The 27616-nt window shown below is 35.3% G+C and overlaps 2 protein-coding genes across 2 annotated transcripts in view; one reads left to right on the top strand and one right to left on the bottom strand.

The window, feature by feature from the left end:
• Positions 1-26507, bottom strand: part of LOC141286532 (phosphatidylinositol 4-kinase alpha-like) — a 61423-nt gene extending 34916 nt beyond the window's left edge. Inside the window, exons 1-14 of the mRNA XM_073818586.1 lie at positions 26380-26507; positions 26109-26292; positions 23383-23486; positions 18644-18812; positions 18495-18545; positions 6318-6426; positions 5675-5811; positions 2385-2518; positions 2199-2281; positions 2030-2100; positions 1815-1939; positions 467-548; positions 285-368; positions 117-206 (exon numbers count right to left, since the gene is read on the bottom strand). Of these exons, the coding sequence (XP_073674687.1) occupies positions 117-206; positions 285-368; positions 467-548; positions 1815-1939; positions 2030-2100; positions 2199-2281; positions 2385-2518; positions 5675-5811; positions 6318-6426; positions 18495-18545; positions 18644-18812; positions 23383-23486; positions 26109-26292; positions 26380-26492 (1536 nt within the window). The 5' untranslated portion in view covers positions 26493-26507. The remainder of the gene's footprint in view (positions 1-116; positions 207-284; positions 369-466; positions 549-1814; positions 1940-2029; positions 2101-2198; positions 2282-2384; positions 2519-5674; positions 5812-6317; positions 6427-18494; positions 18546-18643; positions 18813-23382; positions 23487-26108; positions 26293-26379) is intronic.
• On the top strand, positions 7611-17192 carry serpind1 (serpin peptidase inhibitor, clade D (heparin cofactor), member 1). Its single transcript, XM_073819368.1, has 5 exons — positions 7611-7716; positions 8674-9590; positions 14663-14936; positions 16453-16597; positions 16770-17192. The coding sequence occupies exons 2-5, from the start codon at positions 8675-8677 to the stop codon at positions 16959-16961; spliced, it is 1527 nt and encodes a 508-aa protein (XP_073675469.1). The 5' UTR covers positions 7611-7716; position 8674; the 3' UTR covers positions 16962-17192.
• Positions 26508-27616: the final 1109 nt, after the last annotated feature.

Below are 27616 nucleotides of genomic sequence, written 5' to 3'. Positions count from 1 at the left end.
GGAATCAGACTAATTCATATTGTCTGCACGAGTGCAACACATATAATCATATAAACCACATCTCAGACTCATAGGACATACTTTTAGTACATGCATAGTATGAGACTTATACTGACCTGGAGATGAGATTTGGTAACCGAAGCGGCCCATTTCATGGCCTCCTTCAAGATCTCTCCACAGCGGGCAGCAAAGTCCTTCACGATGCTCTGAACAACAAAACATTTCAAAACACTTGACACAGATACCAAGTGAACTCACAACTCACAACAGAGGGTGCATCTCACCTCTCGCGCCTCATGTGTGTCTGGGACTGTTATTCTGTATGGCGTGTCAGGAATGTCATAGTACGGCTGGTCCTTGTGGATGTCCTGTATAACAGGAGGTTAGGTAAAGCGACAGATATACAAGAGTGGAAATACTAATAATATTGGTCATGTGCTGGTTTCTGGATGGTTGTTGTACTGACAGCGCTCAAGGAGAGAGACAGAGTCTGCAGGATGTCCAACATGGTCTTCAAAACTCTTCCACTCCATAAAAGATGAGGAAACCTACAGGGCAAAGAAAGATTTTAGAGATTTGAGCTTTTAGGGTTACTGTATATGACTGTACAACAAAAACAGTAATAATATATGTGACCCTGAACCAAAACCAGTCTGAAGTAGCATGGGTATATTTGTAGCAATAGTCAAAAATACATTGTATGGGTCAAAATGATCGTTTTTTTGTTTCATGCCAAAAATCATTAGGATGTTCCATGAAGATATTTTGTAAATTTCCTACCATAAATACATCAAAACTTAATTAATTTTTGATTAGTAATATGCATTGCAAAGAACTTAATTTGGACAACTTTAAAGGCGATTTTCTCAATATTTACATTTTTGTGCATTCTCAGATTTCAGATTTTCAAATATGACTGGTTTTGTGGTCCAGGATGACATATTTTAAAATTAATAATTTTGCACCGTATTTGATCTATTATAGGTTTTTTTGAATTATTTGAAATATATTTTTTAATAAATTTACATTTTTTATTCTTTTCTTTTATTGTTGTGATTTTGATTCACTTTTATGCAAAGCATTTTAAATGACCACTATTCAATAAATGTGCTATAAATAAACTACAGTTGCTTAACTACTATAATATAAAATTGATAAAGTAATTTTTATTATCTATATTATTTTATTATGTTATTATTATTACTTTGTTAAATTACAAAACTTTGTACCACAAATAAATATTTTACTATAGAAATAATACTACTGCAATAATAATAATAACTAAAAAAGCAATACAAATTAAAATACAATCATTATTACTACTACTACTGATACTACTGTGATTGTTTTTGTTATTAAATTACAAAAAAAAAATCTGTCAAATGAAGATATATTGCATGCTATTATGAAAATACTAAATGCTTAAAAAAATACACAAAATAATTTTTTTTTTACAGAACAAAAGTAACATGACAATACTATTTATGTCTGTCTTTCAAACATTAACCCATAGAGCTTTTATTTTTGGTAGCAAACCACAGGGAGGCCTTTCTTTCAAAGATCTTATGTTGTCAACATATTTATATGTGACTCTCATTACAAGTTGAAAGATGTGTACTGCATTTTATGTTTTCAAATGCAAGTTATACACAACTTATACTTAAACTCACAGCACTTCATCTGGAACTCAACACTCTAATAAGCATTAAAAAAAATACAAGTAATGCACAAATTTAGGGTGAAACTGTTCAGTTTACATCATAAGTGACGCTTAAAATGCTGTCTAGGTAAGGAAAATCTATGAAATACTGTACGTTTCAGCGAGTCCTGAGAGGTATTTATCTGCCACCCTGCGGATCCTCTTGTGGGTGTGGTTAAAGTTGACCAATAGGAATTGAGCATGGCGCTCTAGCTCCTCCTCATGCTCTTTAGTCTTGGGCTGAAACAGAAAGCAATGCCATTGTCAATAATGAGCAATCAATAATGCATCCGCTTTAGCACTGAAAGATCCTTCAAATCATCAACTCACTTTCTCAGCCATCATCTGCAGGAAAACCTCAAAGACTTTATCACCCACACAAATCACACATTGCATCATCCCTGCATATGGAGAGAGACGGACATGATCAAGATTAACTGATAATTTTTCATGTCACATTTTTCTAAAATCGACAACATTCAATTCTGTTGTTTCTGACCTGATTTGTCTTTCTGGATGGCTTTGTCTTCAAAGTATCTGAACATCACCTGGAAGCGGTCGGCATCATTCGAGTGCAACATCCTAAAAAAAGAGAAAGAATAAAACAGAGACAAATGGGTGAATGTGAATCACACATAAAAATCACCACAATGAGAGGAGCTGGAGGAAGGAACGCATCTCTAACCTCATATACTCCAGCCGGTACACAGACAGCAGGTAAGTGGACATGGCGAAGTCGAGTTTGTTGATGAGTGCGGCAGCTTCAGGTGACGGATCCAACAAATTAATGATGGTGCTGCGCAGTTCACTTAACTCCGCCTTCAAAACCAAGATCAGTAACACTTTATTTTAACATTCTATAAGCAACATTGCAACTACATGTCAACTAGCAGTCATTAGAGTATTAGGAGACTATCTGCTTAATATTTGCTCACTTTATTTTGATGGGCCCTTAACAAAGATTCAACAGACTGTAAGAAACTTGGCAAGTACATGTCAACTTATTCTATTTCGGCTAACCCTAACCATTTCATAAGTCTACAAATACTCTAATGAGAGTTAGTTGACATGTAGTTTGTAAGGTTACCTATAGTTAGTACACTTTTGACATTCTTTTATTGAAATGAAGTGTGTCCAGGAGATTTTTAACAAAATGGCAAGCTAGTATATACGGTATCCTGCACACCGCAAGCTATTTTTATAAAATTGCATGTAAAATAGTATGTACCATGCAAGGATAAAATAGTTTTGCATTCATTATCAAAACACAGTGCATGTTCAGTTAATGGCATCCAGTTTCTCAGAAGTAAATCTGGTTGCTTTGTATTTTTGATCAATTTGATGAATCTTACATTACTTTTTATTTGTTTTATCACCTAGAAAGTGAAAATCATGCATCTAATAATTTGACATAACATTAACATGTATGCATTTATCCAAAGCAAAGGGGAAAAGGGAAATTTGTACAATATACAGTCAAGCCCGAAATTATTCATACCCCTGGCAAATTCTGACTTAAAGTTACTTTTATTCAACCAGCAAGTTTTGGGGGGGGGGGGGGGGGGGGTTTGACCGGAAATGACACAGGCTTCTCCCAGAAGATAATAAGACGATGTACAAGAGGCATCATTGTGGAAAAAAAAAATTCTCAGCTTTTATTTACATTTGAACAAAAAGTGGCATGTCCAAAATTATTCATACCCTTTGCAAACTGTCACAGTCTACGGGAAAGTTCTATACCATTCCAAATAGTCCAAGCTGTTCTAAAGCATCCTAATTACCCTGATTCATTGGGAACAGCTGTTTGAATCAACTCAACAGGTGAAAAACAGAAGCTCTCTGCTGTTGGTTTGTGGACAGTCATGGCTAAGACAAAGGAGCTCACTGAGGACCTGCGGCTGCGCATTGTGGCTGCTCACAAGTCAGGAAAGGGCTATAAGACCATATCTAAATGTTTTGAAGTTCAAGTGTCTACTGTGCAAAGTATTATTAAAAATTACAAGTGACACCTGTGCTGGCCAAGAGGATAGTGAGAGAGGTAAAAAAAGAATCCAAGGATCACCACCAAGACCATCCTGATGAATCTGGGCTCTGCTGGTGGCAACATCTCAAGGCAGACAGTCCAACAGACACTGCACACCGCTGGGTTCCACAGACGCAGACCAAGGAGGACACCACTTGCTTGGCCTTTGCAAACGCTCATCTGGACAAAGAACAAGTCTTCTGGTCTTCTGTTTTATGGTCAGATGAAACAAAAATTTAATTGTTTGGCCACAATGATGTAGCCTTCATTTGGTGCAAAAAAGGAGAAGCCTTCAACCCTAAGAACACCATCCCCACTGTCGAACATGGTGGTGGGAACCTAATGTTTTAGGGGCAATACATCAAAATTCTCAACAACAACATCAGGCAGTCTGCAGAGAAACCTGGCCTTGGGCACCAGTGGACTTTTCAGCACTAAAGCGACCCAAAACACGCAGCAAAAGTGGTGAAGAAATGGTTAGCAGACAAAAACATTAAAGTTTCGCAGTGGCCCAGCCAGAGTCCTGACTTAAATCCATTTGAGAATCTGTGAAGGGAGCTAAAGATCAGGGTGATGGCAAGGAGACCCTCCAACCTGAAAGAGTTGGAGCTCATCGCTAAAGATAAATGGACAAAAATACCAGTGGAGACATGCAAAAAGCTGCTCAGCAAATATAGGAAGCAATTGAATGCTGTAATAGACAATAAAGGCTTTTCTATTGATTATTGAGAAGGGTATGAATAATTTTGGACATGCCACTTTTTGTTCAAATGTAAATGTGTAATAATTTTTTCCAAAACGATGCCTCTTTTACATCATCTTGTTATCTTCCTGGAGACGTCTGTGTCATTTCTAAAAAATAAAAAAATAAAAAAAATTGTTGAATAAAAGTAACTTTAAGTCAGAATTTGCCAGGGGTATGAATAATTTCGGGCTTGACTGTATAATGCCAAGTTTGTTAGAAAACCTAAATTAGCAGCACATCTGATGAGCACAAACACTGCACTTTAAAACATAGCGTTAGAGAAAATGGTATTATAGATTTTTGACTTAAAGGGATAGTTCACACAAAAAAAAAAATATAATTCTGTCATAATTTGTGACCCGTGCTCGCAAAATAAGTCAGAATGAGCATATTTAAAAAAATAAATAAATAAAAAAAATAAGTCAGACAAAAAATGCCTTTTTGAAGACGATAGAGTCAGCAGAGATGATTTTGATATTAAAAATAAAAACAAAGATGCAAATTAACAATAGTTTAATCAAGAGAAGTGAGTGATTCAGTCTTTTCTTTTAATGTCTGATTAACATTGAGAGATATCTATATTAAGCCCTACTCTAAAGCAAAGGATCTAATATAATGTTACACATCAGATTTTTCCCCAACCATTAACTAAATGTTCATGTAAGACATAACAGATTAGGTTTGTGATATGACTATATTATGCAATAACGCACTTTATAGGGAGATTGCCAACTTATGAACACGCTTTGCAAGTGCATTTGAAAATCATATTTCACTGGTTTGGACTCATTTCATTAAGAATTCGATATGAATATTCACAAAGCTGGAATGCTGCGCTTTGCAACAATAGACCTACAATTTGTGAAGAGAACGTATAAATAAAGATTATTTTAGATGTTTAATTACTGTCGGAAGCATTGGGATCACTAAAAGACGGCTTAATGAAAATTTTTCTGGTCACGTTTACTCACCCTCAAGTCTGTAAAAAAAGAAGATATTTTGAATAATGTTGACGGTAATCATTGACCTCCATAGTCAACTATTTGGTTACCAACATTCTACAAAATATCTTTTGTGTTCAGCAGAAGAAAGAAACAAGTGGAGGGTGATGAAACGATGACATAATTTTAATTCTTTGGTGAACTATCCCTTCAACACCTGGACAGCTGTAAAACAACACTGAGACAGCGAGAGATGGTTGGGATACCGGAGTAACCGTGTCGTTCTTTAGAGCAGAGTTGTACTGGAGTTCTGAACGCAGCGGTTCTCCACTGGGAAACGTGAGCAGTGGAGATTTAGTTGCAATTTCACACACTCCCTCGTACCATTCCTCAGGCCACAGACCTAAAAACACAGAGACACTGCTGGTGTCAAATTCTCAAAAAAAGCTGAATTTCCATGATCTGTAATGATCAGATCCATCCATTTTCAAGCTTTATTTACTTCTTCACAGATGTTTTGGTACAATACACACAAAACACATTTTTTTGCTTTTACCTTTTAAATGCACGTTGATATTTTTCTGTACTATTTCTACAAAAATGTATTTATGTTTTTTATGCTTTAAGGGGTTAAACGATTTTCTGTTTTTCATCAAGATCATTCAGTTCACATTTAGTTTTTGCTTTTCTATACATCTACTTTTAACACCCAGTCTTTCTATGATTTAGACTCACCCTGATATTTCATGACTTGAACAACATTAAAAAAAATCCCTGACTTTCAATGTCTGGAACAGACCTGTGGAAACCTTAGATGCTGATAGAGAAAACAGTACAAAAGACTGTGCATGTGGTGAATGCATGCTGAAATGCTCTTAGTGGTGCTAATGATTTAATTTCTTTCCTTACCAGAACCTTCCACAGCAAAACCCATGACCACAGAATAGAGCCAGAAATCTCTAAACAGCTTCTGAAGGCGAGGTTTGGCCTCTTTAATGGGGGGCAATCGGCGGGTCAACTGCCAAACACAAGTCAAACACAAGACACAATTAATTTAACTTTAAATACAGAAACATTATTAAAATGTTGGTAGTATTTTCAAAAGATTATAGTCAACAAAAAAAGCTGCCACCATTTTTTGCATTGGATCTTTTTTTAAATTCCATTTAGTTATGTTTGTTATTCTAGCCAAACATAAAAATAAAGTTATAAAAAATAAAATTCCAAAAATATTAAAATAAACAATTATGCAAATAAATAAAATATAAATTATAGTAAATAAATTGTAAATAATATTTACATTTAAAAAATTAATACATTTAATTTTAAAAACAGAAATAAATTAGAGAACTTTAATAACAGTAACTGTACTGAGCGTTGTAACATTATTATCAGATATTACCAACATCAATATTTCACATTGTCTGCTTGCATTGCACACACAAAAAAAGTTTAAATAGAGTCTAAATCATTAAATAAACATGCTTTTCGTTGAAGAATGTATGAGTCAGTTTTTCCAATGCACTTTTAGCCAGGATAAAAAACAAATCTCTTTAATGGGGGTAAACTGCATACAATTAAACACAAGACACAATTAATTTAATTTAAAATGTAGAATCTTGATAAAAATGTTGGTAGTTGGTAGATTATAGACAAAAAAGCTGCCACCGTTTGTGCATTTAATTTTTTTTAATTCCATTTAGCAAAGCTTGTTATTATTGCCAAACATAAATAAAATAATACAAAATAAAATAAAATAAAAATATTAAAATAATTAAAACAACAATTACACAAATAAATAAAATACAAATTATTATAGCCAAACAAGATTTTATATAACATTTCTTCGATCCATGTCTTGCTAGCATGCACTTTTAGCCAGGATAAAACCAAATTTTATAAGATTCATTTACAATTTAACAGGGTAAATATGCATCCCAAGGAACCACAAATGACATTAAAAACAGTTTCCAGAACAATCGCAACTCTCTGTATACAATGAAACGGTGTGCCAATTTCCACATTATATTTTATACAGTAGTCAGGGTTATTAAGATAAGAGCTATGCAATTTAACTATGTTAATATAAGTCTTAGGAGGGCATTTACAGCTTATTTGTATTAATTTGCACACAGTATTAAAAGATTGAGTGCATTTCAAGGGTTAAATGTGTCAGATGAAGGTCTGTGAGGACTGATTGAACTCGCTGTTGTTTGATCAGTGAAAAGCCACTTCAAAGTCCAGCTGGAGAACGATTCCACAAACGGACCATCCACACAAACACAGAGATTCCAGAAGGAGAGAGCAGGTAAGCAGCTCAAACTAGCAAAGAAGATTTTAACATTGTTGACACTGGTGTGATATTTCTGAGATCAAGCTAAAGTAGTAAGCAAACGCAAAACTTTTAACAATCATTGAAAATCATTTAAAAAATATATTGATCAACCACTGTTCTGGATAATGGCTGTCCTCATAACTGTCCACAGTGGTCACGGCTTTGAATTTACGTCATTTGTAATTCACTTTGGATCAGTGTTGTTATTGTTAACAAAAACTAGTAATATCTTTAATAAAAAAAATAGCAGTAATAATAATAATAATAATAATAATAATAATAATAATAATAATATATTAAATAGAAAGATTTAAAAAATATTTTAAATAAAAAGTAAAATATTAAAAAATTAAATTAAAATTAGAGGTGCTGCCTTACCAACTAACTAAATATAATTAATAAAGTACTTAATTTAAATAATAAAAAAACTAATAGAAAATAAAAAACAAAAACTATAAAATTAACATTTATAAAACAAACTAAATATAAAATTAATACTAATATGTAAAAAAAAATATATATATATATATATATATATATATATATATATATATATATATATATATATATATATATATATTAAAAGTAGTAATATTAAATTAACACTAATGTAAATGTATACTTGGAGTGTTATATTTCAGCAAAATTCTTAAACTGCTACAGAAATAAAAAACTAAACAGAAAATAAGGAACAAAAACTATAAATTTAACTACATTTATAAAACAAACTAAAAATAAAATGAATACTACTTTAATATACTGTTATTTTATGCATATATGTGTGTATATATATCAGTATATTAAAGTAGTACTGTTAAATTACCACTAATGTAAATGTATACTTGGCGTGTTACATTTCAGAAAAATGCTTTTGTAATCTGTACATTTGTCAGTTGTTCATTATTCCCCAATGTGTGCTTGTTTCCATAGGATGTGGCTCGTTCCAGTAATTTTAGTGTCTCTCCTGAGCAGCCCCACTCTGGCTGGGATCAAAGACCTTGGTTCACACTTCACTGGTCATGAGAAGGAAAAGGTGGATGCCCGTGGACTTTCTCCAAATGGAGAGAACACAGACATGGAGTCCATTCCCCTGGACTTCCATCGAGAGAATACAGTAACTAACGACCTCCCCCTGGAGGGTCTGGAAGATGAAGACTATATCGACTTTGATAAAATCTTGGCAGAAGGCGAGGATGATTACAGCGAAGGAGATCATATAGACGAGATTTCCACCCCTGCTCCTGACCTGGACCTCTTCGGGGAGCCCAGTGACCCCAAAATACGCAGGGCTCGCCTGTTGCGGCTCTTCCATGGAAGAACGCGCCTACAGCGCATCAACGTGGTCAACGCTCGTTTCGGGTGTCGGCTTTATCGGAAGCTGCGTAATCGACTTAACCAGACGGACAACATTCTGCTTGCTCCTGTTGGGATCTCCATTGCGATGGGCATGATGGCTCTGGGAGCCGGCGCAAACACTCAGGAACAACTCTACCAAACTCTTGGATTTGGCGAATTCGTCAACGCCAGTGCTCATTACGATAACACGACTGTGCATAAGCTGTTCCGCAAACTAACACACAGGCTCTTCCGACGGAACTTCGGCTACAACTTGCGCTCCGTTAATGACTTGTATGTGAAAAAAAATGTGCCCACAAAGGAGGCTTTCCGTAGTGATGCAAAAACATACTACTTTGCCGAGCCGCAGTCTGTGGACTTTGCTGACCCTGCCTTCCTTGTGAAAGCAAACCAGCGCATTCAGAAGCTCACCAAAGGTCTGATAAAGGAGCCACTGAAGAGTGTAGACCCCAACATGGTAGTGATGCTCCTGAACTATCTCTACTTCAAAGGTGAATCAATTCTAGCCAATTCTGCTGGTTGTTGATTGGGTCAAGACCTAAAGACTTTAACTCTTTAGGACTAATGGTTTAATCCAGGGGTCACCAAACTCTGTCCAAAAGGGCCGGCGTCCTGCAGAGTTTAGCTCCAACTTGCCTCAACATACCTGCCTGAAAGTTTTAAGAATACCTAGGAACCAGGACCGAGTTTGGTGACCCCTGGTTTAATCCTTAATTTGAACAGTCTGCACTCAAATAATCAAATAATCATGTACTGTGTGAAATGTTTTGTGCACTACAATTAAGTCCTGTTTTGAACATTTAGCTTGATGTTAGCCTGAGTGAATAGACCAGCATCTTAACTAGGTTAATCAGCAAGACATCCTTGGCACATTCAGGCTGGTTTCTTGTGAACCTGGTTAACCAACCCCAATAGTTTCAACACGTTTTGATGGCAAACCTCGTAGCTATGCAGGTCCACCAACTAGATGTGTACCAAACCAACATAAACCAGCACAAATCCAGCTTAAGCTGGCATTTTCAACAGGGAAACCTGTGGATCAATGAAGCAAAGGACTACCTTACTTGAGGCTTCAGTTCCATCCCTGCCCAAAACTCCTGGCTGTAATTTTCCAAGTACTGCTGAACACATTGATTAGCTGGCATGTTTGCTTATAGTTGAAGTTTAGGGCAGGGTTTGGTGAATGGGAACTACAGTCTTAACCAAGGGTGTCCAATCTTGCTCCTGAAAAGCCAATGTCCTTCAGAGTACAGCACTTACACACCTGCCTGGAAGTTTCTTTCAATCCTGAAGACCGTGATTAGCTAGTTCAGGTGTGTTCAATGAGGGCAATAACTAAACTCTGCAGGACAATGGCCCTCTGAGAGGACTAACTACCCCTTCTGTAGATATTTGGTGAATAGGAACCTTTGTCTCAACCAGGGGTGTTCACTACCACTCCTGGCCAGTTTCCTGCAGAGTTTAGCTCTTACATACCTGCCTAGTAGGGGTGGAGCCGAACCCGAATACGGTATTCGGAAAGGCACAAATTGCGTGTTTTTAACGAATACTTATTTCGAACAAATACCTTAATAAATATTTGTATTCGGGAACAAGAAAAACTTTCTATCAAAAAAGCTGCGTTTCCTCAGGAGACCGCAGTCAGTGTATGCCCGCATGAATGAGTGAGTGACATTCAGGAGTCGGGGGGTGGGGGTAAAAGAGGTGACTGACACAGGCTGCTCCACACAGCAACAGAGAAGACTTCACTGCGTCACTATTTTTGATGAATATATTTCTGTACCTTAACTGGGTTTATAACTTTGGGAAGCAGAGTTTGATCGGGAGATTATTCTATTAAGGGCCGTTCAAATGCGCGCTAAAGTTCGTCGTTATTTCAAATGTAGACGCGCGGTATGCGCGCTCATAATGAAAGCAACGCTCACACGGTGCTACGCGCTCGTTTTTTCCAGGCGCGTCCGCGCCGCATCGAGATAAATATTCTATAGTCTTTGGATAAATACATCTCAACTTTTCAGAATGCCACATGCGCACGCAGGTCATGTGACAAGAACCAACAAATCAGCTTCACCCTTTCCCTTATACCATTGAAAAAACAGCCAAGTTGGAGGAACAGCTGATCATATCTGTACATGAATAACCATTTTTAAAGACATTTAATAGCAGAGCTAATGCAAGCGATTTTTAATGCTGGAAATCCATTTATGCTTTGCTGAAACTTCCGAGTCGTCATTGAGAGATCAGGTCATGGTTGCTTAGCAACGGCAGACGCCACGAGAAAGAAGTTCTTTCAGAAGAACAACATTTTTATTTTTATTTTAATTCTGTCTGTTCAGCATCCTCCAACAAGGACAGGTGGTGGTGGGGTTCATAATGTTCACAATGGTATTTTATTAGTTGGTTTAACCATGGATGAGGTAATGGCTGTCATGTTTTTTTTTTTTTTTTCAGTGACGTTCCTTGTTATTCAAAAACATCAACCAATATTGCATATCCATAATTATTATAATGGATATAATTAAAGAATACTTACACTATAACGTAAATTAAAAGTTTAGCGCACAAAAAAACAGGATTTTTAAACCTATTTTGAATTTTACTCGAATACAAATACAAATACAAATACAAATACAAATACTTTTCCCCCGTCAACAAATACAAATACAGATACAAATACCGGCTGCTTTGCACACCCCTACTGCCTAGAAATTTCTTGTGATCCTGAAGACTTTGGTTAGCTGGTTTAGGTGTGTTTGGTTATAGTTGAAGGTAGGGTTGAAGCAGGGTTGGCTGCCTATTTATTTGGTGCAGGGATAGGCAACGTCGGCCCTGTAGTGCCACTGCCCTGTAGAGTTTAGCTCCAACCCTAATTAAACACACATAACAAAGCTAATAAAGGTCTTCAGAATTAGTAGGGCTTTAGGCAGGTGAGGTTTTTCTTCAGGGTTGGAGCTAAACTCTGCAGGAGGTCGGCACTCCAGGACCAACATTGACTTTCCCTGATTTGTTGAATAGGAACTTCGGTCTCAAAGGAGTGTTCATTCGGTCTCAAAGGGTGTTCATTCCCACTTCTGAAGGGTCAATGTCTTGCACTAACACAACATTTGAAAGTTTCTTGTGATCCTGAAGTCCTTGAATAGCTGGTTCAAGTGTATTCAAAGTAGGCAAGAACTAAGCAGAAAGATGGCCCTCCAGAAGCAGGGCTGACTTCCCCAGCTGTAGATATTTGGTAATGGTCTCAACCAGGGATGTTCAATTCTGCTCCTAAAGGGTCAGGTTACGGTAGAGTTTAGCTTGAAAGTGTGCCTGTAAGATTCTTGCAATTACAAAGATCTTGATTAGCTGGTTCAGGTGTTTAATGAGAGTGAGAACTAAACTCTTTAGAAAGAATGCCTCCAGGAGGAGAAATAACTACCCCTTCTGTAGATATTTGATGAAAAGGAACTTCCATCTCAACCAGAGGTGTTCCGTACAGCTCCTGGAGGGCCAATTACCTGCAGAGCATAGCTCCAACACATGTGCCTGAATGATTTTTTTTGCAATCCTGAAAACCTTGACTAGTTGGTTTAAGTGTTTAATTAGGGCTATAACTGAACTATGCTGGATGATGGCCCTTCAATATCCCTCATCTCTATCCCATCAAGGCAGTTGGAGTGCTGGCTCGGAGCCAGAGCCTAGTTTTTAAATCGGTTCTTTGTCTTTTGACACCTGAAGCACCAGCTCGGAACCAGGAAAAGCGGTTCATTAGTAGCACCAAAACATTGAAGGTCTAGAAGTAAGAACCTGTTTAGGTGTGTTTAATTAATCTTGGCCCTCCAAGAGAAGGGTAGCCTACCCCAGCTGTAGATCCTAGGCTTGTTCGAGATGCATCATTGCTGTGCAGACCTATCGGCGTATGACGTCAAAGTACTGGGAGACCAACTGAAGAGCAGACAACTTGTTACACATTTGAATTGCTCTCGCGGTACTTTGATGTCATACGCCAATCGGCCTGTGCAGCGCCGATGCATCTCGAACAAGCCTCTTCTGCCTCAACTAGGGGTTTCCACTCCCACTTCTGGAGTGCCAAGCTCCAATATCCTGCAGAGTGTAGCTCCAACACATGTGCCTGAAGGATTCTTGCAATCCTGAAGACCTTGATTAGCTGGTCCAGGTGTGTTTAATGAGGGTGAGAAGCAAACTCTGCAGGAAGATGGACCTCCGTGAGAAAGGCTGACTACACCAGCTGTAAATATTTGAGGAATAGGGACTTCTGTCTCAACCAGGAGTATCCTGAAGGATCAATTTCCTGAGTTTAGCTCTAATACAAGTGCCTGGAAGTTTCTCGTGATCCTTAAGACAATATGCTTGTTCAAGATGCATCAACACTGCACAGACTGATCGCGTATGGCATCAAAGTTCCCTAAAGAGCAATTTAAAAGCATAAAGAGTCGTCTACTCTCCAATCGCTCTTGTCGATCGGTCTGCACAGAGCCTATGCATCTCAAACAAGCCTCTGGTTTAGCTGGTTCAAGTTTGTTTAATGAGGGTGAGAACCAAATTTTGGAGGATAATGACCCTTACTGCCTGCCCTGAAGATTAACTGCTGTAGATTTTGGGTGTCCAACCCTGCTCCTGGAGACCCAATTACTTCTAGAGTACAGCTCCAACATGTGCCTAAAGGTTTCTTGTTATCCTGAAGACTTCAGGCTAGTTTAAGATGCATTTGCCAAACGGCATATCACATCAAAGTACCGTGAGAGTGATTGCAGAGCAGACGACTCTATGCTTTTGAATTTATCTCGCTGTACTTTTATGTTATAGGCCGATCGATCTACGCAGCCCCAATGCATCTCAAACAAGCCTTTTGATTAGCTGGTTCAGATTCTTGTCTTAACCAGGAGTGTCCATTCCTACTCCTGGAGGGCCAATGGAAAATCTTGTAGCTATGAGGAAAGGAGGTGAAGTGAGGCCAAGTATGGTGACCCATACTAGGAATTTGTGCTCTGCATTTAACCCATACTAGTGCACACACACAGTAGTGAACACACACACACCGTGAACACACACCCGGAGCAGTGGGCAGCCATTGCTGTGGCGCCCGGGGAGCAGTTAGGGGATCGTTGCCTTGCTCAAGGGACTCACCTCAGTCGTGGTATTGAGGGTGGAGAGAGTGCTGTACATTCACTCCCCTCACCTACAATCCCTGCCGGACCGGAGACTCGAACCTGCAACATTTGGGTTACAAGTCCGACTCTCTAACCATTAGGCCACAGCTGCCCCGTGGCCTATGCTGGTCCACCAAGTAGACCCACTGAACCCTGTAGATCAGTTAAGCCAGGCCTGCTGCTTGGGCGACTACCTTACTTCAGACTTCAATTCCAACCTTTCCCCAAAACACTGGGCTGTAATTTTCAAGTACTGCTGAACACACTGATAAGCTGGTGTTTGCTTATTTCAGTTGTGCAGGACTGTAGTCGTTCACTGTAAATCTTCAGATAATAAGTCAGAAGGTAATACAATAATATAGCATGCAGCTCTCAAATAACACCATAATGTGATGTTTTCACTGACACAAATGCAGGTACGTGGGAGCAGAAGTTCCCGAAGGAATTGACACATTACCGGCAATTCCGTGTCAATGAGAAAAAGCAGGTGCGTGTTCCCATGATGCAGAACAAAGGAAGTTACCTGGCAGCGGCCGACCATGAGCTCAATTGTGACATACTGCAGCTGCCCTATGCCGGAAACATCAGCATGATCATTGCCGTTCCCCAGAAACTCTCTGGAATGAGATCCCTGGAGCAGGAGATCTCACCAACCCTGATCAACAAGTGGCTTAACAACATGACTAACAGGTAAAGCACTAGCCGCAGACTTGAGACCAAATTGCAAACAAGTCAAAGCAATTTAATGTTCCTGACTCAATGACTTGAAGTGCTTAGAGTAGTTCACTTTCAGAACAAAAAATTACAGATAATGTACTCACCCCCTTGTCAACCAAGATGTTCATGTCTTTCTTTCTTCAGTCGTAAGGAAATTATGTTTTTTGAGTAAAACATTTCAGGATTTCTCTCCATAACATGGACTTCTATGATGCCCCCGAGTTTGAACTTCCAAAAAGGCTCTAAACATAGCCTAGAATCTAGACGCGCCCCTAGCGGCAGCAAATTACATTTGCTTCCAAGGGCAGTCTAGTTACTCTCCGTTCACTTGAGATTTCTAAAAATCCAAAATCGACCGGGCCAATCATGAGTCGGTGGGCAGGGTTTAATATGATGACGACTGACGTGCGACCATAAGTTCCGTCAGACATTCTCTGGTTCCGTGAGAGATAGAGTGATGGCTGCTGCTAGCGAACAACTTTCTTTCGACTCGGCTTTGGCCGCCACTCAGAAAGACTTGAAGTTAAGCTTTTCTCTGAGAAAAGAACAAGAAACTGCACTGAGGTCGTTCTTACAAAAGAAGGATGTATTTGGAGTTTTTCCAACCGGATACGGCAAAAGTTTGATCTACCAGCTAGCTCTGCTTGTGGGAAAACCCATGGGACTCTGACTACGTCACCTTCTTCGTTTCTCTGATTGGTTGTAGCGCTATCCTATTGCGTGGAGAGGGAGTTTGAAAGACAACCGTTTATCCCACCCCTCCGGTTGAGCCCTGTCTATGGAGTAGCTTGTCAGGCTACTCTAAACAATCACGGCCGAGGAAAAAAGGATCTCATCTAGCAAAATGATGGGTTATTTAAAAAAAAAAAAAAAGACAGTTTATATACTTTTTAACCTCAAATGCTCATCTTGTCTAGCTCGGCAAGACGAGCATTTGAGATTAAAAAGTATATAAGATGTAAATGTTTTTTGAAAATAACCGATCATTTCGTTAGATAAGGCCCTTCTTCCTCTGCTGGGATCATTTGTAGCCCTTTGAAGCTGCATTTAAACTGATTTTGGAAGTTCGAACTCAGACTGCAGAAAGAAAGACATGAACATCTTGGATGACAAGGGGGTGAGTACATTATCTGTAAATTCTTGTCCTGTAAGTGAACTACTTTAACTAGATTTACCCAAGCTGGACAAATTCCTGAATCAATATCCTTGTTGGTTATAAAACAACACTGCTATCAACCTTTCGGATACAGTACTAGAGTTAATTTTAAGGTCAACCAATATTCTTATCACCCTATCATTTTTCCTGAAATTCAACTTATAGTGGCATGTTATGGTTTGGAATATAGTTTGGTCTATGGTTTAAGGTTAGGGTTAGAGGTTAGTGTCAGGGTTTGATAAGAATATTGATCCAGAAATATATCCTACTTGGCTCAATCATTCTCCAGTTGTCTTTTTGAATTTGCATGGTCTCAAAACCTTTCTCTGGTAGGACTCGTGAGGTGGTTTTCCCTCGGTTTAAGCTGGAGCAGAACTACGACTTGATTGACCACCTGAAGGAAATGGGCTTGACGGACCCATTCACTGAGAAGGGTGACTTTTCCTCAATGACTTCCGAGAAGGTCATCATCAACTGGGTAAGAGAACAACTGACATGTGCCAAACAAATTCAACAACAGGCCTTTTTACTGTTGTGCTGAGAGCACTTTAGGGCGCCTACGCATAATCTCTTACAAAACATAGTCTTTGACCTTTCATTGCATCACCACAACCACCTTTTCCTTCAAACATCCTCTTCTTTTCTCTCAGTTTAAACATCAGGGAACCATTACAGTCAATGAAGAAGGTACGGAGGCTGCAGCAATGACACATATCGGCTTCATGCCTTTATCAACACAGACTCGTTTCGTCGTAGACCGGCCCTTCCTATTTCTCATCTACGAGCATCGCACGGGCTGCGTTGTGTTCATGGGTCGTGTGGTAGACCCTTCACAGAGTTAATCAAACACACATACACAATACAGCAGTGAAATGGCCGATGCATCACTGTAACTAAAGTCAAGTTAAGAGTTAGCCAAATAAGCGAATAGAATGATGGTTGTTTTGTTTTATCAAGTGAAGTGAGTTTTGTAAAGAAATGCTTATGAAATTTAAAAACACATTAGTTTATCAACTGATAAACGTCTGTATTTTTAAAGCAAAACATGTTGTTAAATAAAATGAATCAGAGGACTGGTTTATTGAATTATTCTGTTCAAAGGGTGAATAAAAACAACGCCTGAGTACGCCAACAACATGGCAGAACATTTTGCAAGCCAAGTAAATATTTGTCAGAGAAGTTAAAGTCTAACCACAGGCTCGAGATCTAATTACGATTTCTGTACAAACACAGGAATAAATTATACATCCAACAACAGCAAAAAGAGCTCTTGCATTTTTTAACAAAACACAGTGTCTGATTACAAAAAGAGAACAAGATTTATCTAAATTTATGCAGACAAAATCTTTGATTTGTTACTTTCATGCTTTCGCCAAATCTACTCTGATCTTCAAACACATGATAATCCTCAGAGAGCTCATAAATCATTTAAAGGGAGTGAAAAGAAAAACATGGACATTTTATTTCAGATGTAAAACAGGCCCAGAAGAAAATATTGCCATTTCTATTTTTGTTTCAATGATCATTTGTCAAAGTTATGGGTCAAAGACAAAAAAGGGTTTAAGCATAAAAACAATACGTGTAATACTGCTTTAAATTGCTGTTTTCACAAAAAATATCAATAAGTTTTGTTTAATTTAATTGCATTTGTTTTTGTTTTTCTGAGCAAAAAATAAATATCATACATTTTTCCCTGATTTACAGAAGACACCCACTAAAACGTCATTCAGTGTAACAATCCATATTTATAACAAAAAGTAATTTATGACATATTAAAAGATGAATTACTTTCACCCCAAATACTAATTAGTTGTAATCCTACATTTTTACAATTTGCCACTATCCTAGGTTTTGCCTATTTGTTAGTAAGATTTTTTTACTCGTTTAAAAGACAATAAAATTTAATATGCTCACTTATTCTTTTATATATTTTACTATGTACAATGTAACATTATTTCAACCAAATTTTGACATTTTATTCTCCAAAAACTTATTTGAAACCTTAAAAGTAGACACTTTACCTACATTTAATGTGCGTCCTATGGACATAAAATCCCTTTTGTGAATTTCTTTTGATGTGGACATCTTAGCTTCTTTGACCCTTATACATTTATTTATATTATTTAAAAGCAGCTTTCTATGGAGTTTTAAATATTATAATAAATATAACCTATAAATTAAGATTTTATTGTATAATATTATAATTGTAATAGTATTGTATGAAATGGAATTATATGTATTAAATATTTTGTTAATACAAAATCTTTATATTTAAATCCCAAAAATCATAATTTATGCTTATAAAAAGCATATAAAAAAAGAACAAAATGGGATATGTGTACCAAATACTGTATATATGTGTCTGTGTGTCTTACCACAGCGATTACAGGAATGAGGACGCCTAGATTACCAGCACTGCTGGATGCCTAGAAAATTAAATTAAAATTAAATTAAAACAACATTCAAGACACACTGAAACATTCCAGAATCCTCCTTTTAACTGTAAGTGTAGACCCAGACTGACTTTGAGGGCTGGTCCTTTATCACTGGCGCGTTCACTGGCTCTTTTACCCTCCAGGCCGAGCTGGACGAACAGCTCCAGCAGATTGACCAGCAGCTCGTCCACCAGCTGCTCCCCCTGCAGGTTAGCCGCGATATTTGCCAGGGCGTTTATCACAGCTAGAGAGCAGTGCCTGCACAAACACACACACTTTATATTAAAGGAACACTCCACTTTTTTTGGAAATAGGCTCATTCTCCAACTCCCCCCGAGTTAATAAGTTGATTTTTACCGTTTTGAAATCCATTCAGCCGTTCTCCTGTTCTGGCGATATCACTTTTAGCATAGCTTAGCATAGATCATTGAATCCTATTAGACCAATAGCATCGCGTTCAAAAATGACCAACGAGTTTCCATATTTGTTGTATTTAAAACTTGACTCTTTTGTAGTTATATCGTGTACTAAGACCGGTGGAAATGCAAAGCTGTGAGTTTCTAGGCTGATAAGATTAGGAACTACACTTCCATTCCGGCGTAATAGTCAAGGAAGTTTGCTGCCGTAATATGGCCGAAGCAGGCGGAGTATTATCAGAAATGAGTTCCCAGCTAGTTTAGCATTTGCACATGTGCTGCGTGGTATTACTGCTCCTGCTTCGGCCATATTACGGCAGCAAACTTCCTTGACTATTACGCCGGAATGGGAGTGTAGTTCCTAATCTTATCAGCCTAGAAAATTGAAGCTTTGCATTTCCACCGGTCTTAGTACACGATATAACTACAGAAGAGTCAAGTTTTAAATAGGACAAATATCGAAACTCGTTGGTCATTTTTGAATGTGATGCTACTGGTCTAATAGGATTCAGTGATCTATGCTAAGCTATGCTAAAAGTGATATCGCCAGAACAGGAGAATGGCTGAACGGATTTCAAAAAGGTAAAACTCAACTTATTAACTCGGGGGGAGTTGGAGAATGAGCCTATTTCCAAAAAAAGTGGAGTGTTCCTTTAAAGGGGTCCTATTATGCTTTTTCACCTTTTGAATTGTAGTCAGTGTGTGGTACATATTAGGGATGCACCAGTTGACCGGCCATAAATCGAAACCGTTTTCGTTTTTATCCCGACTGTTTTTTCTCCGGAAGTGTGTATGCGGGCCACGGCATTTGAATCATTCAGAAACATGTCACTTGTGTGGAGGTTTTTCGAAATCTGTGAGCAGGACGTGAAGATTGCAATCTGCAATGTCTGCAAAGGACAGCCGCTTTCCTGTGCTCGCTGAAGTAGCGCGAGCGTACCTGTCCTCGCCCTGCACAAGCGCAGACAGCGAACGTTGACAGATGAAAAAAGAAACACTCACTTGTGACAAAGCTGAGATGCTTCTTTTTGCAAAAACAAAAAACATGCATTACTTTACTTTTGAAAAGCCAAAAATAAAAGTCTGTTCTGTTAAGAATGATTATTATTATTTTACATTAAAATGCCTGTTGGCTTACTGTTTTACTTTACTAAAAGCATGTTTTACTTATTAAACTGTATTTTATTTAATATTTTTTTATTTATTTAATTTCAGATGTCAGATGCTATTGATTCAATAGCCAAAGCCTGTTAAATGCTAATTAAACATGTTGTTTATGTTGTTTACTTGCATAACTTCTTGTTTTTGAAAAAAATCGGAAATCGGTATCGGAATCGGCCAGCTTGCTTGTAAAAAATCGGTATCGGAATCGGCCATGAAAAATAATGATCGGTGCATCCCTAGTACATATGTTTGGGCATAAAAAACATCTACAAAGTTACAAATCTCAAAGTCCACTCCAAAGGGAGATATTTAGTTTTAAAAAAATCATTTTCAAGAACTACAACGAACAGCTTGTTTGGACTACACAGCATGGTTCTTCAGATGTTATAATGTCACAAAGCTCATTAGAAGATCATTCAAATAAATCTCGCCTACAGAAAATCGAAACGTTGGTGGGTGGGGAGGGACAAGGTGGGGGATTAGCCTAAATTTTGCAATGTAGCACGGACAGCCGCTTCAGCGAGTTGCAGGACGGTTCGTATAAACGCAAGCATTGACTAAAGTGGCCGCGAACTGCTCCGGTCGCCATGTCAGAGTCGCGCCGTTGACGTGTGCAGTACAGAGGGTCGAAACACATGCGGAGCAGCGGCTGATGTAAACACAAGCATTGACTAGAGTGACGATCATCGGTTGCCATGTAGGTGTGGTAAGAGATTTATTTATCATACAGTGTAGATAGCTTCACTAGCCTTATGCTGGAGCTGGTTTCAGGCATGTAAATAATTAAATACATTAGCAGAATAATGATAATATCATGTATCAGCGTTCTCGCAGTTTGACGATAGGACCAACACTACCGTAGCATATTATTTACTCACCCTTCATGCATCCTAGGTGTGTATGACTTCCTTCTTTCAGACAAATGCAATCAGAGTTATATTAAAAATAATCCTGGCACTCCCAAGCTTTAGAACGGCATAGACAAGCGTTTGTCTCCATCAGTCCAAAACAAGTCCAATAAAATGCATCGATCCAAAATAAAAAGTGCCCCCCTTTTTTTAATAGAAGCCTCCTGTAGCGAACTGATGTGTTTTTGTAAGACAAATATCCATATTTAAAACGTAAGAATCACTTTAATCTAGCTTGCGCAGTTGTACAGGGAACTTGGTGCTTTGGGAAGGGGCGTGGCAGGACTGAAACGCCGTCTAAGCTGTTCGCCAATCGCAAAGCTGTGGGACTGCTAACCAATCACAATACATTTTGTTTTTCGGAAGGCAGACCTTTATCAAACCCAGAACTAATCGAGCCATTTGTGCCAGCCTGGGGAGAAAGCTATTGTTGTAATGTAAATTAGGCAAAAAATAATGCATTTTTCGAACCACAAAGCATGAGAGCATGTTCTAGTGCACCCCCAAAACAAAATAAAAACTTTTGTAAAATAGCATAATAGGACTTTTATATAATCATATATTTATATATTATAATTTTAATATTATTATATAAAAAAAACGTATTAAATATTTTGGTAAATATTTTATACAAAATATTACAAAGTCAAAATTATTTTTAGTAAATTATTCTGATATACAAGGGTCATTAACATAAGTTCAAGAAAGGTCATTAATATTTACATACATACATTTATTATTATTAATTTGTAATAAAATTTCTAATATATAAATTGTCATTCTATTAAACAAAAAATGTATTAAATATTTTGGTAAATATTTAATACAAAATATTAAAGTCAATTATTTTTAGTAAATTATTCTGATAAAAGGGGGTCATAAACCTATTCAAGAAAGGTCATTAGTATTTACATACATTTATTATTATTATTTGTAATATAATTGTGTAATATTACAATTTGTATATGATTTCTAATATCAATATTATATTATTCTATTAAACATAAATTTATTAAATATTTTGGTAAATATTTTATACAAAATATTACAAAGTCAAAATTATTTTTAGTAAATTATTCTGATATACAAGGTCATTCAAGTTCAAGAAAGGTCATTAATATTTACATACATACATTTGTTATTATTAATTTGTAATAAAATTTTGTAATATAATTTGATATGATTTCTAATATATAAATTGTCATATTCTATTAAACATACAAAATGTATTAAATATTTTGGTAAATATTTAATACAAAATATTAAAGTCAATTATTTTTAGTAAATTATTCTGATAAAAGGGGGTCATAAACCAATTCAAGAAAGGTCATTAGTATTTACATACATTTATTATTATTATTTGTAATATAATTGTGTAATATTACAATTTGTATATGATTTCTAATATATAAATTGTTATATTATTCTATTGAACATAAAATGTATTAATATTTAATACAAAATATTACAAAGTCAAAATTATTTTTAGTAAATTATTCTGATATACAAGGTCATTCAAGTTCAAGAAAGGTCATTAATATTTACATACATACATTTGTTATTATTAATTTGTAATAAAATTTTGTAATATAATTTGATATAATTTCTAATATATAAATTGTCATATTCTATTAAATAAAAAAATGTATTAAATATTTTGGTAAATATTTAATACAAAATATTACAAAGTCAATTATTTTAATAAATTATTTTAGTAAATTATGCTGATATAAAAGGGTCATAAACCAATTCAAGAAAGGTCATTAGTATTTACATACATTTATTATTGTTTCTAATATAATTGTGTAATATTACAATTTGTATATGATTACCAATATATAAATTGTCGTATTCTATTAAACATATTAAATAATGTATTAAATATTTTGTTAAATACTTTATACAAAAAATTACTGAAAGTCAATGAAGTAATAAATCCTGCCAAGATCATACTGTACATAAACTAAAATGCATATAAACAAATGTAATGGGACTAGACTGTCTAAATGCATACTTTTAGAAATCTAAAAAAAAATACACAAGCAAACATTAAACTAAATTAAACAGCCTGTTAAATTTAAATTCAAATTTATTCTAAAGCTCAGAGAAAGGCTGGTAAATGGTCATTAAAAACTAAATAACGACTGCTTTTGGTGCAAACAACTTAAACTTAAAACAATAAAAAGCTACAATAGCAAAAATATGACTTGTTTAATGCTGTTAAACAAGTTGATAAGCCTGAAAAATCCTTAGATTGTATTATGCAGTTTTCATACAGTAAAACGAATGCATAAACAAAAAAATGTATCAGGTAAAGTTTGCATGCACACACACACACACCTGTATCCGTGGTCCTTGTAGTCTTTGGTGGCTGAATACACCACATTACTGGCTTTCACACTGATCTGCTGGAACAGGTTCCAGACCTCCTGATAGATGTATTGCTGTAGTAAATAAAAACACAAAATCACACCCTTTCTGTTAAAAATCAAGATCAGAGATTAACACCTGCCAACACTGCAAAAAATGCTTTTCTTACTTAGATTTTTTTGTCTTGTTTCCAGCCAAAATATCTATAAATTTTCTAGACAAGTAAAAATGATTGTCTTGTTTTTTAGTAAAAACAAGTCTAAATTAGGTGAGTTTTTGCTTAAAACAAGCAAAATAATCTGCCAATGGGGTAAGAAAAATAATCTTATTTCAAGCAGACAGCTAGATTATTTTTCTTACCCCATTGGCAGATTATTTTTGCTTGTTTTAAAACTCACTTAATTTTGACTTGTTTTTACTGAAAACAAGACAATCATTTTTACTTGTCTAGAAAATCCTTCCTGATTCAAGAATTTTTAGATATTTTTGCTGGAAACAAGACAAAAAATCTAAGTAAGAAAAGCATTTTTTGCAGTGAAATGCAGGTGAAAACACGCACTGTCCTCTAAACAAGTGCCAGACAAAACTAAACTTAAGAATGAGAAGCACCCTATCTTACATTTAAACACATTTAATGTACACTGCTGCTCAAAAGTTTGGGATCAGTAAGATTTTTAATGCTTTTTAAAAGGAGACTTTTCTGAGAATCATGGCTGCGTTTATTTGGTTAAAAATACTGGAAAAAAAATTATATTGTAAAATATTAATGCAATTTAAAACAGTGGTTTTCTATTTCAATTTCAATTGTACTTTAAAATATAATTTATTCCTGTGATGCAAAGCTGAATTTTCAGCATCATTATTCCAGTCTTCAGAAATCATTCAAATAGTCTGATTTATTATCAGTGTTGGAAACAGTTGTGCTACTTAATATTTTTTTTGGAACCTGTGATACTTTTTTCAGGATTCTTTGATGAATAAAACGTAAAAAAAAATACAAAAATAAAAAAAAAGCACAGCATTTATTTAAAATAAAAAATCTTTTGTAACAATATAAACTACTGTTCAAAGTTTGGGGTCAGTAATTTTTTTCTTTCTTTCTTTCTTTGAAGGAAATTAATACTTTTATTCAGCAAGGATGTGTTAAATTGATAAAAAGTGATAGTAAAGACTTGAACTGTTAGAAAAGATTTATATTTTGAATAAAAGCTTTTCTTTTTAACTTTTTATTCATCAAAAAAAATTATCACAGGTTCCAAAAAACATTAAGCAGCACAATAATAATAAAAATAATAAATCAGTATATTAGAATGATTTCTGATGGAACATGTGACGCTAAAGACTGAAGAATTCAGCTTTACATCACAGAAATAAATTATATTTTAAAGTATTAAAAAAATAATAATATTTTAAAGTATTAAAAAAAAATAGAAAATACATTGAATTGCAATAATATTTCATAATATTACCTTTTTTCTGTATATTTGATCAAATAAATGGAACTTTGATGAGCATAAGAGACTTTTTTTTTTTTTTTACATAAAAAAATCTTACTGATCCCAAACTTTTGAGCGGCAGTGTATAATATTAATAAAATTATTAATGCAGTAATTAATTTTCGCAATTTTCGATTTCTGCTTTAAACTATCATGAAAATACAATAATCGAGATGAAATAATTATTGTGCCCCATTCCACCCCTTACCAGAGGTGCGCTTTCGCTCCTCCATAAAAGCCTAATTTCACATGCAAATCAGCAAAATCATGTAACATGACTTTCATAAAACAGGACGTGCTTGATTTATTAATGTTTCTTTGATGTTGTGTTTTTAAAAGCGGAGACGGAGCAGAACACGGACATGTAAAGTTATCTTTTAGCTCAAGGTGTGTGCCTAAACTCTCAAATACACGCAAAAAGTATTTCAAAATGAGGCGCTTCGTGATTATTCATGTAAACCCTTGTCAGTTCTGTCTTATATGATCATAAACAGTTGAGAATGAAAATGCATGTGTAACAGTATATTGGATCCGTGTGGCTCTTAAAGCACAAACAAATGACATTCCTTCTGCGTCTCTGTGCTTAATGTTAATAAAACGTAAAAATACAAAGAGAAAAATCACTCACTCGCTGCTCTTGAATGAAGGACATTTGTAGTTTAAATGACAAACAAAGCATGGTTAACTACAGTGAAGACGCTGTTTTATTTTGCATTCAAATAATTACATTAAATTTCTGCAGTATTGTTAGACTTTAGACTTGCATAAAAGAATTCAGTATTTTTTTTCCTGTTGTATTGCTATCTTTAAATTAATCACTAATATAAAGCTTTGGACCCTGTCATAATCGCGTTAAATAATCGTGATTACAATATTGGCCAAAATAATTGTGATTATTATTTTTGCCAAAATTGAGCAGCCCTAATTCATGGCATATACATATTCATGTTTTTGCATTGCATCTTTTCTCATTATTCCGTTAACTGCTCTGTTTGCTTAGTTTCTTGCTTTTAGAGTGAATAACTATTTAAAAATGCTTCTAAATGGACACCTGGTAATTTATTAGACATGAGCCAAGATGCAAATAGCAACACTGTGGGTGGTGAACCAAACAAGACAAGCAAAGGAGGAATGGACTGAAAATAAACGCATCTTCTCAAAGCAAACAGCTGTGATTATGTGTGTAAATCAGATCCTTACGTTCCCAGTAATAACCATGCAGCCCAGCTGGTCTATGATCAGCACGTCTAACTGCGAGGGCGGCTGGCAGAACTTCTGCTGGAGGATCTGGAGGATGGGCTCCATCACTTTAGGACAGTCTCTCATGGCCACGGCGATGTGACCGAGAGCACGGATGGTGTGATCGGGGATGAGACGAGCTTCCCTGAGGAAAAACACACCCGCTTGAGTCAATAAAAGAACTTGACATCATTTAGGGAGAGACAGATAGACAGCGTGTTTGTTTCCTCACTTGTCATTTTCCTGGGAGATGTAGAGCCGGTTTGACAGGCTGGCTAAGAACGCCTCCACTATTACAGGATCCATAGTGAGACCAGCTTTCAGACATCTGCAAATAGCACTCATGCATTTACATTTACATTTCAATCGCTATGTTTACACGCACAGATTTTCATCCATCAGAATGAAAACGGACTCATTTCGGATTCTGAAAGTTGTGCTTATATGCATCCTAAACCTTGCAATCTGATGCACAGATTCATTTACATGTGCATTGCATTTATTACTAAGAAGCACATTCAGAATTATGTTATTTTAACAACTTAAAAATAAATAAAACGACTAATGTTGGCAACTAGCTGAAATTATTATTTTTATTTGTTTATGTTTGATCAAATGTGGCCTAAATTTTGTGATTATATATCAATATGGCTATGAAATAATTACCATAAAATAATAATTAATAATTTATTATTATTATTATTATATATGATTAAATAATACAACATTTACTAAAAAAAACAAGACCTTGATAAAAACTAAATTAAGCATTATATTATATGTTATATATCTTTTATATTTTATATATTAATTATTGGCATTGTATTATTGTTAATAAGTACATATAAAAATTACATAAACTAAACATTAAAAAAAATCTAATTATTATATTATTTATTGTTATAAGAATTACTTCAAATTAGCAAATTTAACTGAATAGTATTAATAATAATACAAATAATTATAATAATAAACTAATATGAACAAGACATTGATGAAAACCAAATTATTATATTATATTATATTTTGTAAAATGTATAATTATTAATAATAATAAATAAATAAAAATACTAAAAGCAAGACAAAACATTAACATATTAACATTTATTGTTAAATATAATAATTGCATTACATTAGCATACTCAAATATAATTTTTTTTTAAGTAAAAATAAAAAAAAAATAAAAAAAACAAGACATTAACAAATTAAATTTTTATACTTTTTTGTTGTTAAATGTTATAATTACATTAAATTGGCATATTCAACATAATAATAGAATAATAAAAATATTTTAAATACTAAAAACAAAAGACATGAAACATTAAATCTATTATTTATTGTTAATTACAATAACTACATTTAATTAGCATATTCAACTAAATATTATTATTTTTGTTATTATTAATGATAAAAATTACTAAAAAACAAAACATTTTAATAAAAATGTTAATTACTATATTATTTATTGT

This window comes from Garra rufa, chromosome 15 (genome assembly GCF_049309525.1).
Source record: "Garra rufa chromosome 15, GarRuf1.0, whole genome shotgun sequence".
Classification (NCBI taxonomy): Eukaryota; Metazoa; Chordata; class Actinopteri; order Cypriniformes; family Cyprinidae; genus Garra; species Garra rufa.
This window is presented reverse-complemented; position numbering and strand designations above follow the sequence as displayed.

Excerpts from the sequence above, each read along its gene's own strand:
- serpind1 (XM_073819368.1), top strand. The coding sequence starts at position 8,675 with ATGTGGCTCGTTCCAGTAATTTTAGTGTCTCTCCTGAGCAGCCCCACT. Across the intron at positions 14,937-16,452 it reads CTTAACAACATGACTAACAG|GACTCGTGAGGTGGTTTTCC; the intron begins GTAAAGCACTAG and ends TTTCTCTGGTAG. Across the intron at positions 16,598-16,769 it reads AGAAGGTCATCATCAACTGG|TTTAAACATCAGGGAACCAT; the intron begins GTAAGAGAACAA and ends CTTTTCTCTCAG.